This window comes from Anolis carolinensis, chromosome 5 (genome assembly GCF_035594765.1).
Source record: "Anolis carolinensis isolate JA03-04 chromosome 5, rAnoCar3.1.pri, whole genome shotgun sequence".
NCBI lineage: Eukaryota > Metazoa > Chordata > Lepidosauria > Squamata > Dactyloidae > Anolis > Anolis carolinensis.
Window position 1 is genome coordinate 162,669,370 of NC_085845.1, and position 16,460 is coordinate 162,685,829.

The following is a 16,460-nucleotide window of genomic DNA, read 5'->3' on the forward strand; positions in this document are numbered from 1 at the left end:
TAAAGTTTTTGGGACATGTACATGGATATGTGTGCATATGTAGCAGGGTGTCATGGATCACTGCAGCTCTTCATCTGCAGAAAAGTCTGTAGTGGAACTGCCACTTACCTAGTTACCTAACAACACCTTCAAATGCAGCTTCTCCAGGGAAGTGGGCATGGAGACATAAAAGTATCAGGATCAGATGAGGATGGGGGAACTGCCAGAGTCTCAGAACAGCAGATTTCTGCCACTAAAGCTCCTCAAAACAAGATGTAAAATCAGAGTCTCAAGTGACAACAAGAGAGGAGAAAGACCCTTGTAAAAGTATTTAAAGCCAAAGGAACACCCTTGACTAGCTACTGTTGAACCTGGGACAACTATTACAAGGTTAGCAGCTTAACGTCATCATTTCTATAATCAGTTCTTCCCCAGTAACTAGGTTCTGCTTGCCCACTCCTCAGGATCAACCCTTAGGGCTTGAGCCAGCCTTACCTGGCCAAAGCGGCCTGGCTAGCAACTCCTGAGCAACATCTAGCAGCGGAGCGTTAACCTGGAAGGCCTTATCTGAAAAAAGATGCTGGAATGATCTATTGGCATCAACATCCAGCACTTCCTAAGTTTGGCAGCTGGGCCCAGAATTGACTTATCAGATTCCAGGATCAACCTAGATGGATGTAAGGGCTAATTCTGGAAGTGACTTCTCCTTCCCTTTTGTCCAGTCCCAAAGCCAGCCAACCTTAAATCCAGCAGCTACTGAAGGAGGTGAGTCTGGCTACACCGTGACTCTTTACCCTGAAGAGGACCTTCTGTTGCACCTCCAAAATCAAGGGGGATTGGTCTATGGCAAAATTTATTCATTTCAATAGGGTTTGCTGTTATCCATAGTTTAATTTTTCCACAATAAATTCAAGAACATATCCCCCACAGATATGGGGAGTGTTATAACTCACAACCTCTGAGGATGCCTGCCATAGATGTAGGTGAAAAGTCAGGAGAGAATACTTCGGGAACATAGCCAAACAGCCTGGAAAACACACAACAACCCTGTGATTCCAGCCATGAAAGCCTTCAACAACATATGGGGGTGTTACATTATATGCTTTTAATTTTTTTTGTACACTTCTATAATAATAAATAATATATCTGTCTATTCAGGCAAAAGACTTTAGGACTGTGGTGGGAGAGTGACGAATAGCATCACTAGTGCCAGTGTGTAATCTTACAATGCAGAAGTCAAATATAGTGTTAGGAAGTGAATCTTAATTACAACTGGAGACACAAAAATAATGCAAGTATTTTTATGTTTAGACCAGATCCATAGAAATCAACAAGACATATGTTAATTATGACTAACTTTTTCTGCTGATCTGAGTTGGTGTGTTCTGATGGCTAACATAGAACAAATTTACGATCTCTAATGTAATTTACATGTGGCAAATCTAGACACAAATATTTTTACCCACAATATCAGAGATTTGTGCATTTGTTCATCATCCTGTGTGATATATGGCACTCTCTGTCAGCAATGCCATTCTGCTTTTTACATAGGATGATCAGAGTATAAAATGGACATTGATATGACATGAGAATTTACAGTGCCCCCAAACCATTTTTTATTTAAAAAACCTATTGTCTGTTGGAATGTTCCTATATATAATAGGTTGGATCCAAACTAAGGTAGTCATGATTTGCTCCATGGACACCAGGGAAGTGAAAAATTGTTTAAGCTTGATCTATGTGTATTAGTTTATTTCAGTATATATTAGTATGTTGACATTGTTACAGATGGCAGAGTTTATAGAAGACACACAGATATTGGAGTTTGCCAGTACTGTTTAATATAAAAACATACATACATTGAAAATATTGTAATTTTGGACAATGAAGAGGTATCTAGACTTATTTTTAAGGTGACACGTGGAAAAATATACCGTTAAATTTGAAGGCAGTGATCCACAGAAATGTGCAGTCTTCTTTTAATATGTTTGCTACTAAAGCCAGTTATAGAGATGCATAGAGAAGTTTTACTTCGGATGGTTTTTAAAAAAGAAATTTTAAAAATGCTTTGCTAGTTCTAGTCAGCTGATGTTTTCTTGTTCCCAGACATCATTCCAGACATAGATGAACTAGTTTAATTTTCTATATTATATTTCAAAATACTGTTTAAACCTAAATGTAGATGAATATGCACTTCTGTATTTAAGAGAATTACCCAATTTTGGCTTAAGTTCATTGGTCATAATCCATTCAGGATTTTTTCCTTAGGTTTTCTAAAACTGGAAATTGTACGATAATATTGCTTGATGATTATGATCAAAATAGTTTATCAAGAACTGTTCCTTTAGAAATTAACTGTTGTAACACAAAAAGGACAGTATCCAGGGATATGACAATGTAATATTTACCTGATGTTTCACAGAATTATCTGGGATGAATTAAACGTATTTCAAAAGAAAGTATTATTTTAACCAAAATACTAACAAAAGCAACATTTTTATATTGCTTCTGCTATATATAATGTAAATCCTTGCATATATGGCTTTAAACATGGCGTAAGTGATAATTAGATCAATGGGACTTGATTAAGGCTTCAGTTGATTAATTTTCCCTAAAATAAAACAATATACAAACACTGAAAGTTTAATCTGATCCTCTCCCCAAGTGATATTTTTGTGCTGCTATAGAAAACATTATCTACATAATTTGTCATTATGTAAAGCTTGAGAAATATTTACCCTCAGTCTCATGTAGTGGAATATTGAAACCTTTCTTGCTTAACTAATTCAGAGATACCACAGAACTATACCATTTGCTGGCAATCAAATAAAAACAAATTAGATGCAGCAATTTGTTTTGAAATGATCTTTTAGGTTGTCTACATATATAATAATATCCACTCTGCACTTAAGTCTTCAGTATTTTTAATGGAACAATTTTAACAGGCAACAGATTTCTATAGCCAAAATCTATTTGTGCAGTTATTTGTAATTTCCAAGTTGTATTACAGATCGTTCATAGATACATCTGAAAGAAGATGGCTGAATTTCCCAATACTGCACAGGGTTACTGAACAGACTCACTCCCGAATAAGAAGCTTTCTTGGTATTGTATCCAGGAGGACAAAAATCATTGGGTCCAACAGCAGCAATTTTGTTGTTGTGCAGATACACCACCTGAAAGTTATAAACATTGCAGAAATGAAACTATTAAGCTCTTTTGATGCAATAAACAAGGACGTGCAGAGTTATATTCCAACTCAAACTGGACATTCACCAAACATTAGTGTTGAGTAACTGTGGAAGGCCAGCAACTCCACATATATACACACACACACACACATATATATATATATATATATATATATATACACATATACATATACATATACATATACATATACATATACATATACATATACATACATACACATACACACACACACACAACCCAAAATGTCTTTTGGGTATGTGTTTGCAATGTTTTTAGTTTATAAAACCAAGTTTTCTGGTTACTTAATGTTTGTTTATTTTTTTTCAAATATCTATTGGAATGAAGTTACTCTGAGGGATGGAGTACAAAAAAGCAAAATATTGTGCCCCAGAGCACTGCTTCTTAAACTGTGGGTTCTGATCCTAAATAAGTTGGGGTCCCAAAATTTGGTAACAGTAAAAGGTTTCTGAATGTCATCCAGTAGCTGTTTTAGACATTTACATGAATATGTTGTGCAGTGTTTACAGTCAATTCTGCAGAAGATACTACAGCTGTACTTAATTAAAAGAAAAATCAGTCTGTTTTGCAAAACTTGCAAATGCTGATTTGTTATCAATATTTGATTTTTATACCTATTTTATATACCTCTATACCTGGATCACGTACGAAGTTCTTACACCAAAAGGGGTTGCAAGTGGAAAGGTTTAAAGAGCCCTGCCCTAGAGGACATTTGTAGGGAAATTTTGATCCCTGAGGTCCTCAAGGACCGCTTGGGGTCGCATGAAATCTGTACATCACATTTTGCCCACTAGGATAATGCAGATATTTGCAAAAAAAGTACTTGGCCATAACAGTTATATTTCCAAAATAAATTAATGTAGTTTCACTTGTAAAGACTATTGCAAGATCATTTCATCGCTCAATGTACAATTTTGTAATGTAATTAAAATAAAATTTCTTCAATATGAATATAAGTCATACCTATAGAACTGTTGTTCCCAACATTTGCTCCTCCAAGTGTGTTGGACTTCAGCTCCCACAATTCCTAACAGCTGATAAGATGAATGGGATTTCTGGGAGCGGAAATCCAGAAAACCTGGAGGACCAAAAGTTAGAAACCACTGCTATAGAATATATGCAGATATGGACACAACAGAGCCAACGTGGTATAGCAGTAAGTGCTAGATTAGGAATCTGGGAGACCAGGATTCAAATCCCCACTCAGCTATGGAAACTGGCAGGGTGACTCTGAGCAAGTCACACTCTCTTAACCTCAGCAGAAGGCAATGGCAAATCTCCTCTAAATAAATCTTACCAAGAAATTTCCATAACAGGTTTGCCTCAGGGTCATCATAAATTAGAAATGACTTGCGGGCACACAACAACAATCCACAGTGAATGGAAAAAGCCCACATTTGGGTGCCTTTTAGACACCCGACACCCCACAAACCAATGGTTAATATAGTTAGAGTTAAACATGTCTAATTTATTTTATTTTGCATTCAAGTCCTTATGGCATGCTTTACCTGTATGTATTTATGCTCTCCTAGTCCAGGAGGTACTTTGGAAAGGTCATTGTTGTCTAAATGCAGTTCTCTCAAATGTGGTACATTGGTTAAAGTCCCATTATCCACACTAGCAATGTCATTGAAACTGAGGCCAAGTCTACAAGGAGAAAAATAATTTTAGAAGTTGTAAGTATATAACTTTTCCCCCTCAAAGAATAGATTGCTTTTATATCCATAAATTTAATTATTATCAGCTCCTTAAGTTAGTTTTATTATTCTTGTAATCATTCTTTATTATATATATTCTTTAACTGTCACAAGATATGAAAGTGCATTTTATTCACAATTCTTTAGCAGTGATTCTAAATAGGCATTTACTATGATGATGTGGGATTTGGGGGAAATGTAATCCTAAAATTAAATTTTCCCATCTTTGTGCTGTTGCCACATAAACATATAAGTAATTTCACATTATACAGGCAGTCCCCAAGTTACAAACATCTTACAAATGACTCAGTTAAGAACAGGGGTGAGACAACAGGAAGGGAGAGAATTTTCTTTCTCTAGGAAGGAAAATTCCCTCCTGAAAGAGTTGTCATGGGGAAAAAGGTGTCTCTACTGAAGCTTTATCACCCATCCTTGTTTCTACAACAAGCCATTTTTTTTTCAAAATCCAATTCTCAAAGGGGCAAAAAGTGAGGTGAAATCCTCTGAACGGGGGCACAGACACAAAACAAACACCACAGGAGTATTAACTCTTCTCTGCACTTTCCAAAGCTATACACTTAAAAATGTACCTTTTCCAACTTACATACAAATTCTACTTAAGAACAAACCTGCAGAATTTATCTTGTTCATAACTTGAGGACTGCTTATATATGATCAATAATAATGTAGCCCACCCATCAGATTAGTAACTGGGTAATGTAAAAATTTGAACCTATCAGATTTACCTATTGCCAGCAGCACACAACTAAACTGTGTGAATTTGAACCCAAGGGCTGAGCAATGCACATTTTTCTTATAAATTTGCAGATTTCAATCATTTTCAATGTCTAAGTATGTCTACTGCCAAGCTCTTTCTGAAATTTGTGCCTGAAATAAATATTTTCAAAGCTTTCCCCCAAGAAAGTAAAAGCTCTAGGTACCCTTGACTGGCAGAGCCTGCCACTCCCCAAATACTTGATATACTCAGGTATAAATCTATAAATTTTAGTTAAAAAACCAATCTCCAAAACCTAGGTTGACTTATCCACAGATTAATGTAAGTGCTGCACCTTAACTCTTATCAAAAAATGTATCTTCCCCTTCTCTAAACGGAGTGGCAAAAGGCAAGAGCTGAGTCCACCCATGGGAACCTAAAGTGAGTCCCGACCCCTTGACTCTATCTGCCATGGTGCCACTTCTGGCCTCTTTAAATGCTTGGGCAGGAAAATGGCAGCAGACCAGGGTCAACTGGCTACCTGAGGTAGCATTGGTAATTGATTTATTTTACCTTTAATTGTTTTTGTCTGTAATCTATTACAATATTTGTTTTAGTACCCTATTATATTTAAAATTAGTAGTACCAGATACAGATTTAATATCTGTACTTTTAGCTACAGCTAGAGGGACCTATTCAACCACAATACTAAAATAAGGGTGAGGGAGGTTGCTTTGAATAGAGCAGAATAAAATAATGAGCATATTTGTGGACAAACTCCATCGTAACAATGACATAGATGTACTTTATTTCTTTATTGTCATGTATATACAGTTCTAATGAATATATACCCAGTCTCAACCTGGTCCTTAATTGAGCAATTGCAGAGAAACCTAAGTAAAAGTATGGTTGTTTCTTAACGTAATAGATTTTACTTGGCCATAAAAGCATAAAGAATATAAAGCTAGAAAAGTAATTAATTTGGAGGAAGATTTTTATTCTTTCTGCAAGATGCTTAATACTGTTACTTTTCAGGAATTTTCCCCACCAGATTGACCCTGATTTTGGCTCAAGATCCTGAAACTCATTAAAGAATGAGCTGAGCCTATAGAGAATGTTGTTGGTTACCAGTTGTACACAATGCTGAAAAACTGCATAAAAAGAAATTTACTTAGCCAAATTGTCAAGCCCATTTAGACTATCTGCATCAACTTTGTTGATCTTGTTGCCATCAAGATGAAGTTCTGTCAGAGATGAAGGCAGGCCTGCAATAAAAGATGTCACAAACAACCTTTTTCATTGAACATGACAAGACAGGACTGTCTCTCTTCCTGCAACACTCACTAAAGAAAACAAACCTAAGATTGACTCAACGTAGCACTATTTCAAAACTTACAAATGTTATCTGTACTGTTTCATATTGATATAAATAATATTTGACAACCATAAGCAATGGGAAATACTGATAAAATGAATCATAGATTGAGTGGAATAAAAACTGATGAAAAGAATCTTAGATGGATGAGAATCTTCACTGTTCAGAACTTATTCTGCACAATAATTATGTATGGGCTTTTTTGCAAAAGAAACTGCATTTTGCAAAGAGCAGAATATGCTGTGAGTGTATGAATTTTACACAGATACATCCTAAACAGGTTACCGTTTCAAATGTAGTGCAGTTTTTAAAGACATTTTGCAATGGGAGTAAAATGGATAAAATTATTTGTTGCTTCTTTGAGGGACTGTTTAGGTAACGGGTACATCTGTCTTATACGTATGGAAATATCATTGCTGTCCTGACTGCTAAGGAACTCTTTGGAAAAGAATTTACCCAGAGTCAACTTCCATATGGGTATAAATAATATCTTAGCATCCCCTCCTAGTTCATATCAAACCACAGTCATTCTAGAAATATATTTGAATAAAACCCAGTAGCCATTTCCATAGGGATAGAACACTGGAGAAGATGAGGTTATGAGGCATCTACATATGCCAAAAATGACAATGCTGATCTGCAGTGGGATACGTTGCACCAGAATTGTCATGATCTGCATAGCCAGGAACTGAACTGGGTTGGGGACCCTGCACTCTACACCAAGCCCGCCCAGTGGCTGAATTGTGTCTGCATGATGCAGCGGTACTGGAACCAGTTCAGTACATATTGGGCCACCACTCTTACCTTCCTCTCATTGTTCTGGGCTTTCCAGTTCCCACCAGGCACAAAAATGGCACTGGTCTGCTCAGTATCTGTAATGACTATAGCCAGAGCAATGCAAGAGAGAAGAGAAGAGACAATCTCCGAGGATGCCTGCCATAGATGTGGGTGAAACATTAGGAGGGAACACTTCTGAAACATGGCCATACAGCCCGGAAAACTCACAGCAACCTAATCACTCCCCCCCTTTCTCCCCTTCCTTCTGCTCTGGCTAGTGTAATTCCAGATGCTCAGAAATAAACACTACCATATATGTTTCCAGTGGGCACTGCAAAGATGGGGCAAGGTAAATGCCACCTCCTGTCCCCAGGCTGCCCAAGCTTGGAGAAAATGGAAAGATTGTGTAAATAGGCTTCCCAAATAGCAACCAGCAATAACTGTTTATACTGACCCAAAACACTGATGAACTCTTGAGCTTCAGGGAAGTTGCAAAGTATCCCATAACCTTTTAAAACTTAGGACAAGGCTCAGATAAGGCAAATGGACCCCACGAATCATATTGAGGCAACTGAGTCAATTCACCCTCAAACTGACTCATTTGGCCCAAGTATGCCTCTCACTGTCATTATTGCAGATCTAAAAAGTAAACAGAGACTTGCTGTTTTTATAGGAATTTGGTATTCTAAATCTTGCATTTGATGCTCCATTTTAAATTGGGTCATCTCATTTAAGGGGAAATTTTAACTGCATAGCTCCTTTCTCGGTAAGATGTGAGTACCTATTTCTTTTTATGGGAAGAAAAGAATAGTGAGAACTCTAGCTCGAAAAAGTTTTTTTATTCTTTTTTAAAGACTACAGCTTGCAGAATGCTCTAGCCAGAGTGGATTCAAGAAGTTCTAGTCCAAGAAAAGAAGCTTTCGAGTTCCTGGGAGCTCTTGACTCATATTATGTAGATACAGATGGGGAAATGAGAACAAAATTGGATATAGTAACCAAATCAGTGTACTTACCTTTGGGGATATTAGTTATATTAGTATCTGAAATACGAATGTAGGAAAGTCTCTTCATTCCCTGAAAAGCTCCATTTTCGATACCTGAACTTTTTATTGGGTTGGTACCCAGTTCTAAAAATGAAATACAAATAAGATAATGAATATATAGTTAGCAATTCTGATGGTTTTTAGCAACAGATGTGTATTTCTCTTGTACCAAATTGTGCAGAATTGCATTACTTGCGAGTTTTTCAGTTTTAGGGTTGTTGAATGTCTTTCAGACTGTGTGGCCATGTTCCAGAAGTATTAGGAGAGAATACTTCTGGAACATGGCCACACAGCCCGAAAGACATACAACAACCCTGTGATACCGGCCATGAAAGCCTTCGACAACACATTTTCAGTTTTATATCAACAACTAATGACTAAGTTGTTGTTATGATATATCTGCAAAGATCACTTAACACAAATAAAGGGTTCAGAGTCAGAAATATTCAGTCAATACAAACCTTTTGGAGGTTTCTTTTACTTAATTTTATTCTTGGGTTCACTATCTGTTGTGAAATTTCATTCCACTAAGAAAACAAAAACCAGGGAAGCTAGGAAGCTAAAGTTTCTACCAATTTATTTGAGAAGAAAATACAGGGTGTTTCAAAATGCACTATAGGTTTAATTGTATATGCTATCTATTCTCCCCCTATAATTCTCAACTACTGCTAAGAAAAATGGGTCATATACTATCAGATGTAATGATAGCTGACCATATAAGAATCCATCACTTTCTATGTACTTCAGAACTTTACTGACCTCTGCATGAACCATGACAAATGCAATCACATTTCCTTCATATTTACACTCATCCACCCATTCTTGTATCATCTCTTGGGTGTGTTTATATCATCTGTTCAATTAAGATACTCTTCTATCATCTGGATTTTGTCAAATTACACTTGATATTTTGAATTTAGCCATTTTTCCCTAACATTCTCTTTTTATGTACTTTCTTTGAATTCAGTGGCACATACCTACAACAATCATATTATTTAGTCCACTGAAGACAGCTTTCCGTAGTTTGTTGATATCATTTTCATGCGCCCGGAGTTCTTGCAAACTTTTGGGCATATTTTCTGGTAGTTCCTTCAAATTGTTTTTTGAAAGGTAAAGTCTCTCCAATTTCTTGAGTGGTGCAAAAGCTCTGGGGCTGATTTTGCTGATTTTGTTGTTAACAAGGATCAGTGCCTGAAAAAAAAACCAGGAAACAGTAAAAATGTGAACATGTTGTTAATACCACATGAATTTGTAACAGAGGGAGAGCATAGGTGCTGGCAGATTAATTCTATATGGCTTAGTTTGCATTGTTCCTTTGATGGGCATTTCTATAAAAAGTGCAGAACTAGAAATGTGACAACTGTTGTATTGCTATATGACTAGAAAAAGTATTGACATTAAGATGAATTTGTGATCAATCTCTCCTGCTGTGCTTAGTGTGTGTGTTTTGTGCTGAATGCCACAAAGTGAAAAGATACTTCTTTTGCACCAAAAGGAGTTTTAACCCAAATGATATTTCATGCAAGCTGCAAAATCCAGTGTCAGCATCAACAAACTGATGTTGCAGCTGATATAAAATCTCATATGGAGGTTTCCAAATGCTGTCAGTGAACCCTTACCACACCAAGATGAACAGATTTGTGTAAATGCTGCAAGGAACAAAAAAAATATCTCGGCCCTAAACCCAAAGCACATGACAAGATGCCCATTAAGACCTTGATTCTTGAATACCCTAGGAATTAATTATAGTGTCTCTTTTACCTTTAGCATCACATTATGTGTTCAAAGAGCATTCCTGCTTCAAAATGTATGCAATCTTGTAGCAGCCAGGTCCACATGTGCACTAGTCCGAGTTCTTTGACTTCCTGCCCAACTCTATAAATGTTCATGATTCTCCCTCACCTCAAGACTATGTTTGTATAAGATCTAATCCTAGAAAACTGCTTTCATTCAGTACCTAGGGTGAAACTTCAAAGTACTCCATCCTGTCTTTTAAGAGAAGGTCATTCCATATCCACCTCTCTATCCACCTCTCAACCTTCTTTTCAAGTAAAAACCTGTGATAATAAGATAGTGAGCACCAATCAGACTTAGCCAGCGCCCCATCCTTTATCATCAATGGAGTCAACAGGTTTTGTACCTCCCCTATGAAATATTTAACCATGCTGGAGGTTTCCCGCCACCAGAGGGCCTTCACTCTGGCACGATGCCATGCCCTCCCATGTACCGTATTGGAAGGTCATTGCCGGAAGACCCCATATGCCGAGAGACTGTGCCCCTGTGACACATAGAGACAATGGAACATGTGCTTCTTCAGTGCCTGGTCTATAGAGATATTTGATCCCGTCATATTACGCCATGTCTATACAAACACCCAGGATGCTCTGGACAATTTTACATCTCCCTGCTGCTTTCAGACACTAACTCAGCTATAACTTACAATGTCTCCGAGTTTTGCACAGCATTGATTACAATTTGGCAGTCAATGACTGAGAGCACAAGTTAGCACAAGCTGGGACTTCATACTAGCAGAAAATTGGGGTCACAGTCTTTTAATTATAATATGGATGTTGCTCCCTCCTCTGTTTGACTGGACCTCTCTTCCCTGTGCCACATGAGCACCCCTGTTCCTTCCCCTCCCCTTAATTCCATAAATATTGTTGGGTGTTAATATAATTCTGTATATGGCTTTTAACTTAGCTTAGATTCCTAAGTTAATTATCTTAATGTCCTAACAATGATACGCTTATTTTAAAGTTTTAAATCTCTTAACCCATAACTCAGATATGCTTGTACGGGACTATGTCCTTCCTCTCTTGAACTGGTCATTGACCGTAATAAAGTGAACTTGACTTGACTTGTGATAATAGGAGCAAAAGAAACATCTTAAAAATATCTTTACCATATGGAATCTGGAGTGAGACAGAAGTTCCCAAGTTAGAACTGGAAGGTTCAGGAGGCAAACTAAGGGGTACTGGCAGATGAGTTTTGCTAGTGTTTCTCTGGCACACAGATTGTTTCATGGGAATTTTAGTTGCCCATCCTGTTCTCTCCCTGGCATAGGGCAGCAGTCCTTCACACTAGTGGACCATGCTTCAAGCAGAGGTGGGCATTTCATCCACCGATGTGGAGTGAATTACCCCCTCTCTGACCATGAAGCACCACTGTAAAGTAGAGAAGCAACACCACTGACACAGAGAAAATTCATAGTAAAGTCACACATAAACCTTGAAGGGAGATTTTAAAAGATTCCTTTGCTCATAGCAACCAGCTACATTTGCACTCAGATTCCCAATTAATCAATTCACTACAGGGATTAATCATTCCTTTTCTTCTTTTTCTGTGTCCCTGCTTCCACATCGATTTGCACACTGTTTGAATCAAGGGTTTCACAATGATAACCATAACATAATATGGAATACCACATGGACTGCATTCATCTCATGTAAAACAGGATGGTGGATAAAAAAGACATTAGCAATCAAAGTAGAGTAACAGAGTAGACTTTCAATTAAGTGGTATTGGTAGATGCTACATAGATGTAATTTCTAGTTGTTTGAAAGCTATTATTAAAAATAGGTCTAAAAATACTATACTCCATATTATACCATATCATGAGTCACAAGGAGAGGCAGGTAATAAATCAATAAATGATTCTGTATTGACCTCATATTAATATTAAAATAAAATAATGAAAACAAATTAGTTTTAGTTTATTATAAAAACAATTTTGTGAATCTAATATGCAATTTTTGTTAATTTTTTCTGCTTGCTTGAGAGTTCCAGTTGCTTGAATTCTGGTTAACTAAGACTCTACTGTGCCTTTATAGAACCATCAAATTTTTTTATGAATGAATCCAAATGTCTGAATTCTTCAGAACTCTTACCTAAAATTATCACTACAAAATTGAGATAAAGAAACAATAAAATCTAAAAAGTGTCCTTACCAAATGATACAGATAGATAGTGCAGTTAGTAGGCATGGGCAAATTCCTCGGAATTGTCATTAATCGGAATAAAAACGTATCTATTTTGGATTCCGAACAGGGTTCTGAGGTGGTTTGGCGATTCAGAATTAACTTTCCAATTCAAAGCATTGGAGCCCATTTATTTAATGGCCTCTGAAAACTTTCAGATATATGAGAAGGCATTTTAATTCAATCAAAATTTGTTTGCAGAGGAGTAGCCTAGCCTGGACTTTGCTCCTTGCCCAATCAGTGCTGAGTCTTGGGAGAAAGAGAAGAGCATTTTCTCTCCAGTGGCTAGCATCTGGGCTTAATAAGAGCCACATAGAAAGAAAAGAAGTCCTGAGTGTTTTCTGTCCTGGCTGGGGCTAGCAACAGGCTTAATAAAAGCCCCACAGAAAGAAACCAAGTCCTGAGCATTTTCTGTCCTGGCTGGGGCTAGTAATGGTCTTAATAAGAGACCCATAGAAAGAAACCAAGTCCTGAGCATTTTCTCTCCTGACTGGGGCTAGCAACAGGCTTAATAAGAGCCCCATAGAAAGAAACCAAGTCCTGAGCATTTTCTCTCCTGGCTGGGGCTAGCAACGGGCTTAATAAGAGTCCCATAGAAAAAACCAAGTCCTGAGCATTTTCTCTCCTGACTGGGGCTAGCAACAGACTTAATAAGAGCCCCATAGAAAGAAACCAAGTCCTGAGCATTTTTTCTCCTGGCTGGAGCTAGCAACGGGCTTAATTTCATTAGGATAGCTCAAAAATGAGGGAGAGAGAAGCCCCTCAAGTTTCCTCATTGACAATAATGTTTTCCTTCATGTGCATGTGCATCTGCCATTAACGAGGTACATACGAAGATTTGGAAGTTTCGGAACATTTTGAACTTTTTGCCTTCAAAATTCAGAAATGACTTTAGAAACGAAGCACCAGTGCTCCCTACTTTCAAAGAGAGTTTAGAACCATTTTTTCCCTGGATCGCACATGCCTAGTAGTTAGACTGAAATTCCACAATTGAGACAGCAGGTTTGAAGAGTTGTCTTAAGGTGCTGAGTGGATGTCAGGTTAACCTGAAGAAATGCTGAATGTATTATATTTATCCATCCCTACGGAGAAAAATATGGTAAGCATTCAGTGAACTCCAGTGTTGCCTTAGAGCAGAAGCCCTGGATAACATGGTAATCTCCAAGGAAAATGGAAAACTAAATTTCAGAGATGCATGACTGAACAGTACTATTGGCCAAACATCTAGCCACCTAGATTGTACCAGCTGTCATTTGAACTTACTGCCTTCCTTCTCTCCAGGTCTCTGTGTTTCTTCTTCAAATTTACTAAATATTGTGAGATTAAATACATTTCTGTTTGAAATGTGCTTCAAGATGTCTGAGTAGCTATAATTGTCCAGGGTTAAAGCTCCCTTATTTATTATTTCAGCCAGCAGAGCACAGCTGTAGAGCATTTTTGGTCACTGAATGCATCATCTTGCTTGCAAGAATGGAGGAAAAACAGATGGCTCATCTCTCTCTGTTTTGATTTCTAGCCATTCTAAATCTTTTCATAATTAAACTGATGCCAACTACCCTTAAAACTAGCAGGAGTAAAAACTGAACATCAGAAAATATATAAACAGCTGCAGGGAGGAAAAGCACGAAAGGAAACATGACAGAAAAGCAAAAGGGAGAAATGATCATTTTGAAACGTCGATGTGTTGTGTATTTTCTCCCTAGTGCATTTGATTTCCTGCTCATCATCAGTAAAACAGGAGGTATGTTTTGCAGATGGTTCCACAGTGCATACAATAGATGGGTATGGTTCCAATTTTGTATACTAGCCAGCAGTGACCAGATTTATAAGAAGAAGGGTTCACTCACAGTTCACCAAGACTAACAAGAAGCCTTTCCCTGCAAACATCCACTGTTCCTTGAGAAGCAGTGGGTGTTTTTTTCTATTCTTTAGAGAACAAAGCTAGAAGAACTGATCTTGACAGGCTGTTAAAATATCAATTTCTGAATGTGGCCGACACTGATCTATGTATCCTTTACATTCTAGTACAAACCAAGACTGCTAAGCAATAATTTGCCTCCTTGGTTTTCTGTGATATTCCCACACAATCTGAAATCCATAGCATTAAATAGATAATGGGCTAGCAACTAGAATAAATCAACCTCACAATATGTATGTCATTGGCAGGTGACCCATGCACTTATTCAAATGTTTACCCCACTCATATGTTTACCCCACAATGCACCAATGCTGATCCTTAAGTTATGGATTGGTGATGTGGCATCTCTTTCCTCTCTCTCCACTGCTTTAAACTAAGATTCACTGAGAGAGAGAAATGAAGTTTCCAAGACATGCTAATAAAAACTACTTGAGTTTAAAAAAAATAACATGGGTAAAGCATGAGAGGTGTCTGATATGTTAAATTGAAATGTTAAAAGCTAAGTCCCAATGCTTCTTGGAAGTAATGGGAAAATGCTTCTGAAACAAGAACATTTGTTGTTTCCTTGTTCAGCTTAATTAAAATATGATGGTGGAGGGGGAAATAAGCCATTTGAGTCTCCTTTGTGGAGAGAAAAAGCAGGGTATAAATAAACATAATAATAATAATAATAATAATAATAATAATAATAATAATAATAATAATAATAACAACAACAATAATAATAATAAGATTTACATTAAATTTAAATTGAATAAATTTTTTTTGTGTCAGGAGCAACCGGAGTTGCTTCTGGAGTGAGAGAATTGGCCGTCTGCAAGGACGTTGCCCAGGGGTCGCCCGGATGTTTTGATGTTTTACCATCCTTGTGGGAGGCTTCTCTCATGTCCCCACATGGAGCTGGAGCTGATAGAGGGAGCTTATCCATGCTCTCCCCAGGTGGGATTCGAACCTGGCAGCCTTCAGGTCAGCAACCCAACCTTCAAGTCATAAGGCTTTTAGATTGAACTGCAAAGATTCTGGCACAAGCCAGTAAAGGTGATCCCAGTGGTGATCAGCACACCAGTGCCTAAAGACCTTGGTCTGCACTTAAACACAATCGGCGCTGACAAAATTACCATGTGCCTGCTGCAAAAGACCATCCTACTCGGATCTGCATGCATTATTCACCAATACATCACATGGGTCTAGACACTTGGGAAGTGTCCGAAGTGTGATCCAATACAACAGCCCGTATAGTGATCTTATTTGCTGTGTACTAATCATGTTATGTATCAAATAATAATAAGCATTATCCCCCAAATTGCTATCTATGATATCACCCTAAGAGGCAACAGAACTTTTCCTAGGACAGATTCTGTGTAACAGATCACCATGAACATTGAAGCTGGACTGAACTTTTCACTTCTGGTAATAAATACTGTACTTAAGTATAATTTTATATAGGACCATTTTCTTAGCTATGATTTACAGATAAGAAGCATAATAGACTGAGTGATAATTTTTAATGATAAACTGTGTTGACATATATGCATGCATGCTTTTTACATGGTTGTGAAAGGAAGTATTCACTAGCTTCTTATGCAATGTTCAATTTCCACCCAACTTCTAAGCACTTGTTAAGCCTTGAGTGTCTTTGGTCCCACAGCTACAGCCCCCAAACCAAAGACTTTGATTTAAATCTATTTTGCTACAGTTGAAACTTCTGCAGATTTTTCACAAAACCTTTTTCATATATATATATATAT

At 37.4% G+C, this 16,460-nt stretch overlaps 1 protein-coding gene across 1 annotated transcript in view; it reads right to left on the minus strand.

The window, feature by feature from the left end:
* Window positions 1–1,797: 1,797 nt before the first annotated feature.
* dcn (decorin) overlaps window positions 1,798–16,460 on the minus strand; it is a 41,480-nt gene continuing 26,817 nt past the window's right edge. The window contains exons 4-8 of the mRNA XM_003221044.4: window positions 9,795–10,008; window positions 8,788–8,901; window positions 6,794–6,887; window positions 4,719–4,857; window positions 1,798–3,155 (exon numbers count right to left, since the gene is read on the minus strand). Of these exons, the coding sequence (XP_003221092.1) occupies window positions 2,961–3,155; window positions 4,719–4,857; window positions 6,794–6,887; window positions 8,788–8,901; window positions 9,795–10,008 (756 nt within the window). The 3' untranslated portion in view covers window positions 1,798–2,960. The remainder of the gene's footprint in view (window positions 3,156–4,718; window positions 4,858–6,793; window positions 6,888–8,787; window positions 8,902–9,794; window positions 10,009–16,460) is intronic.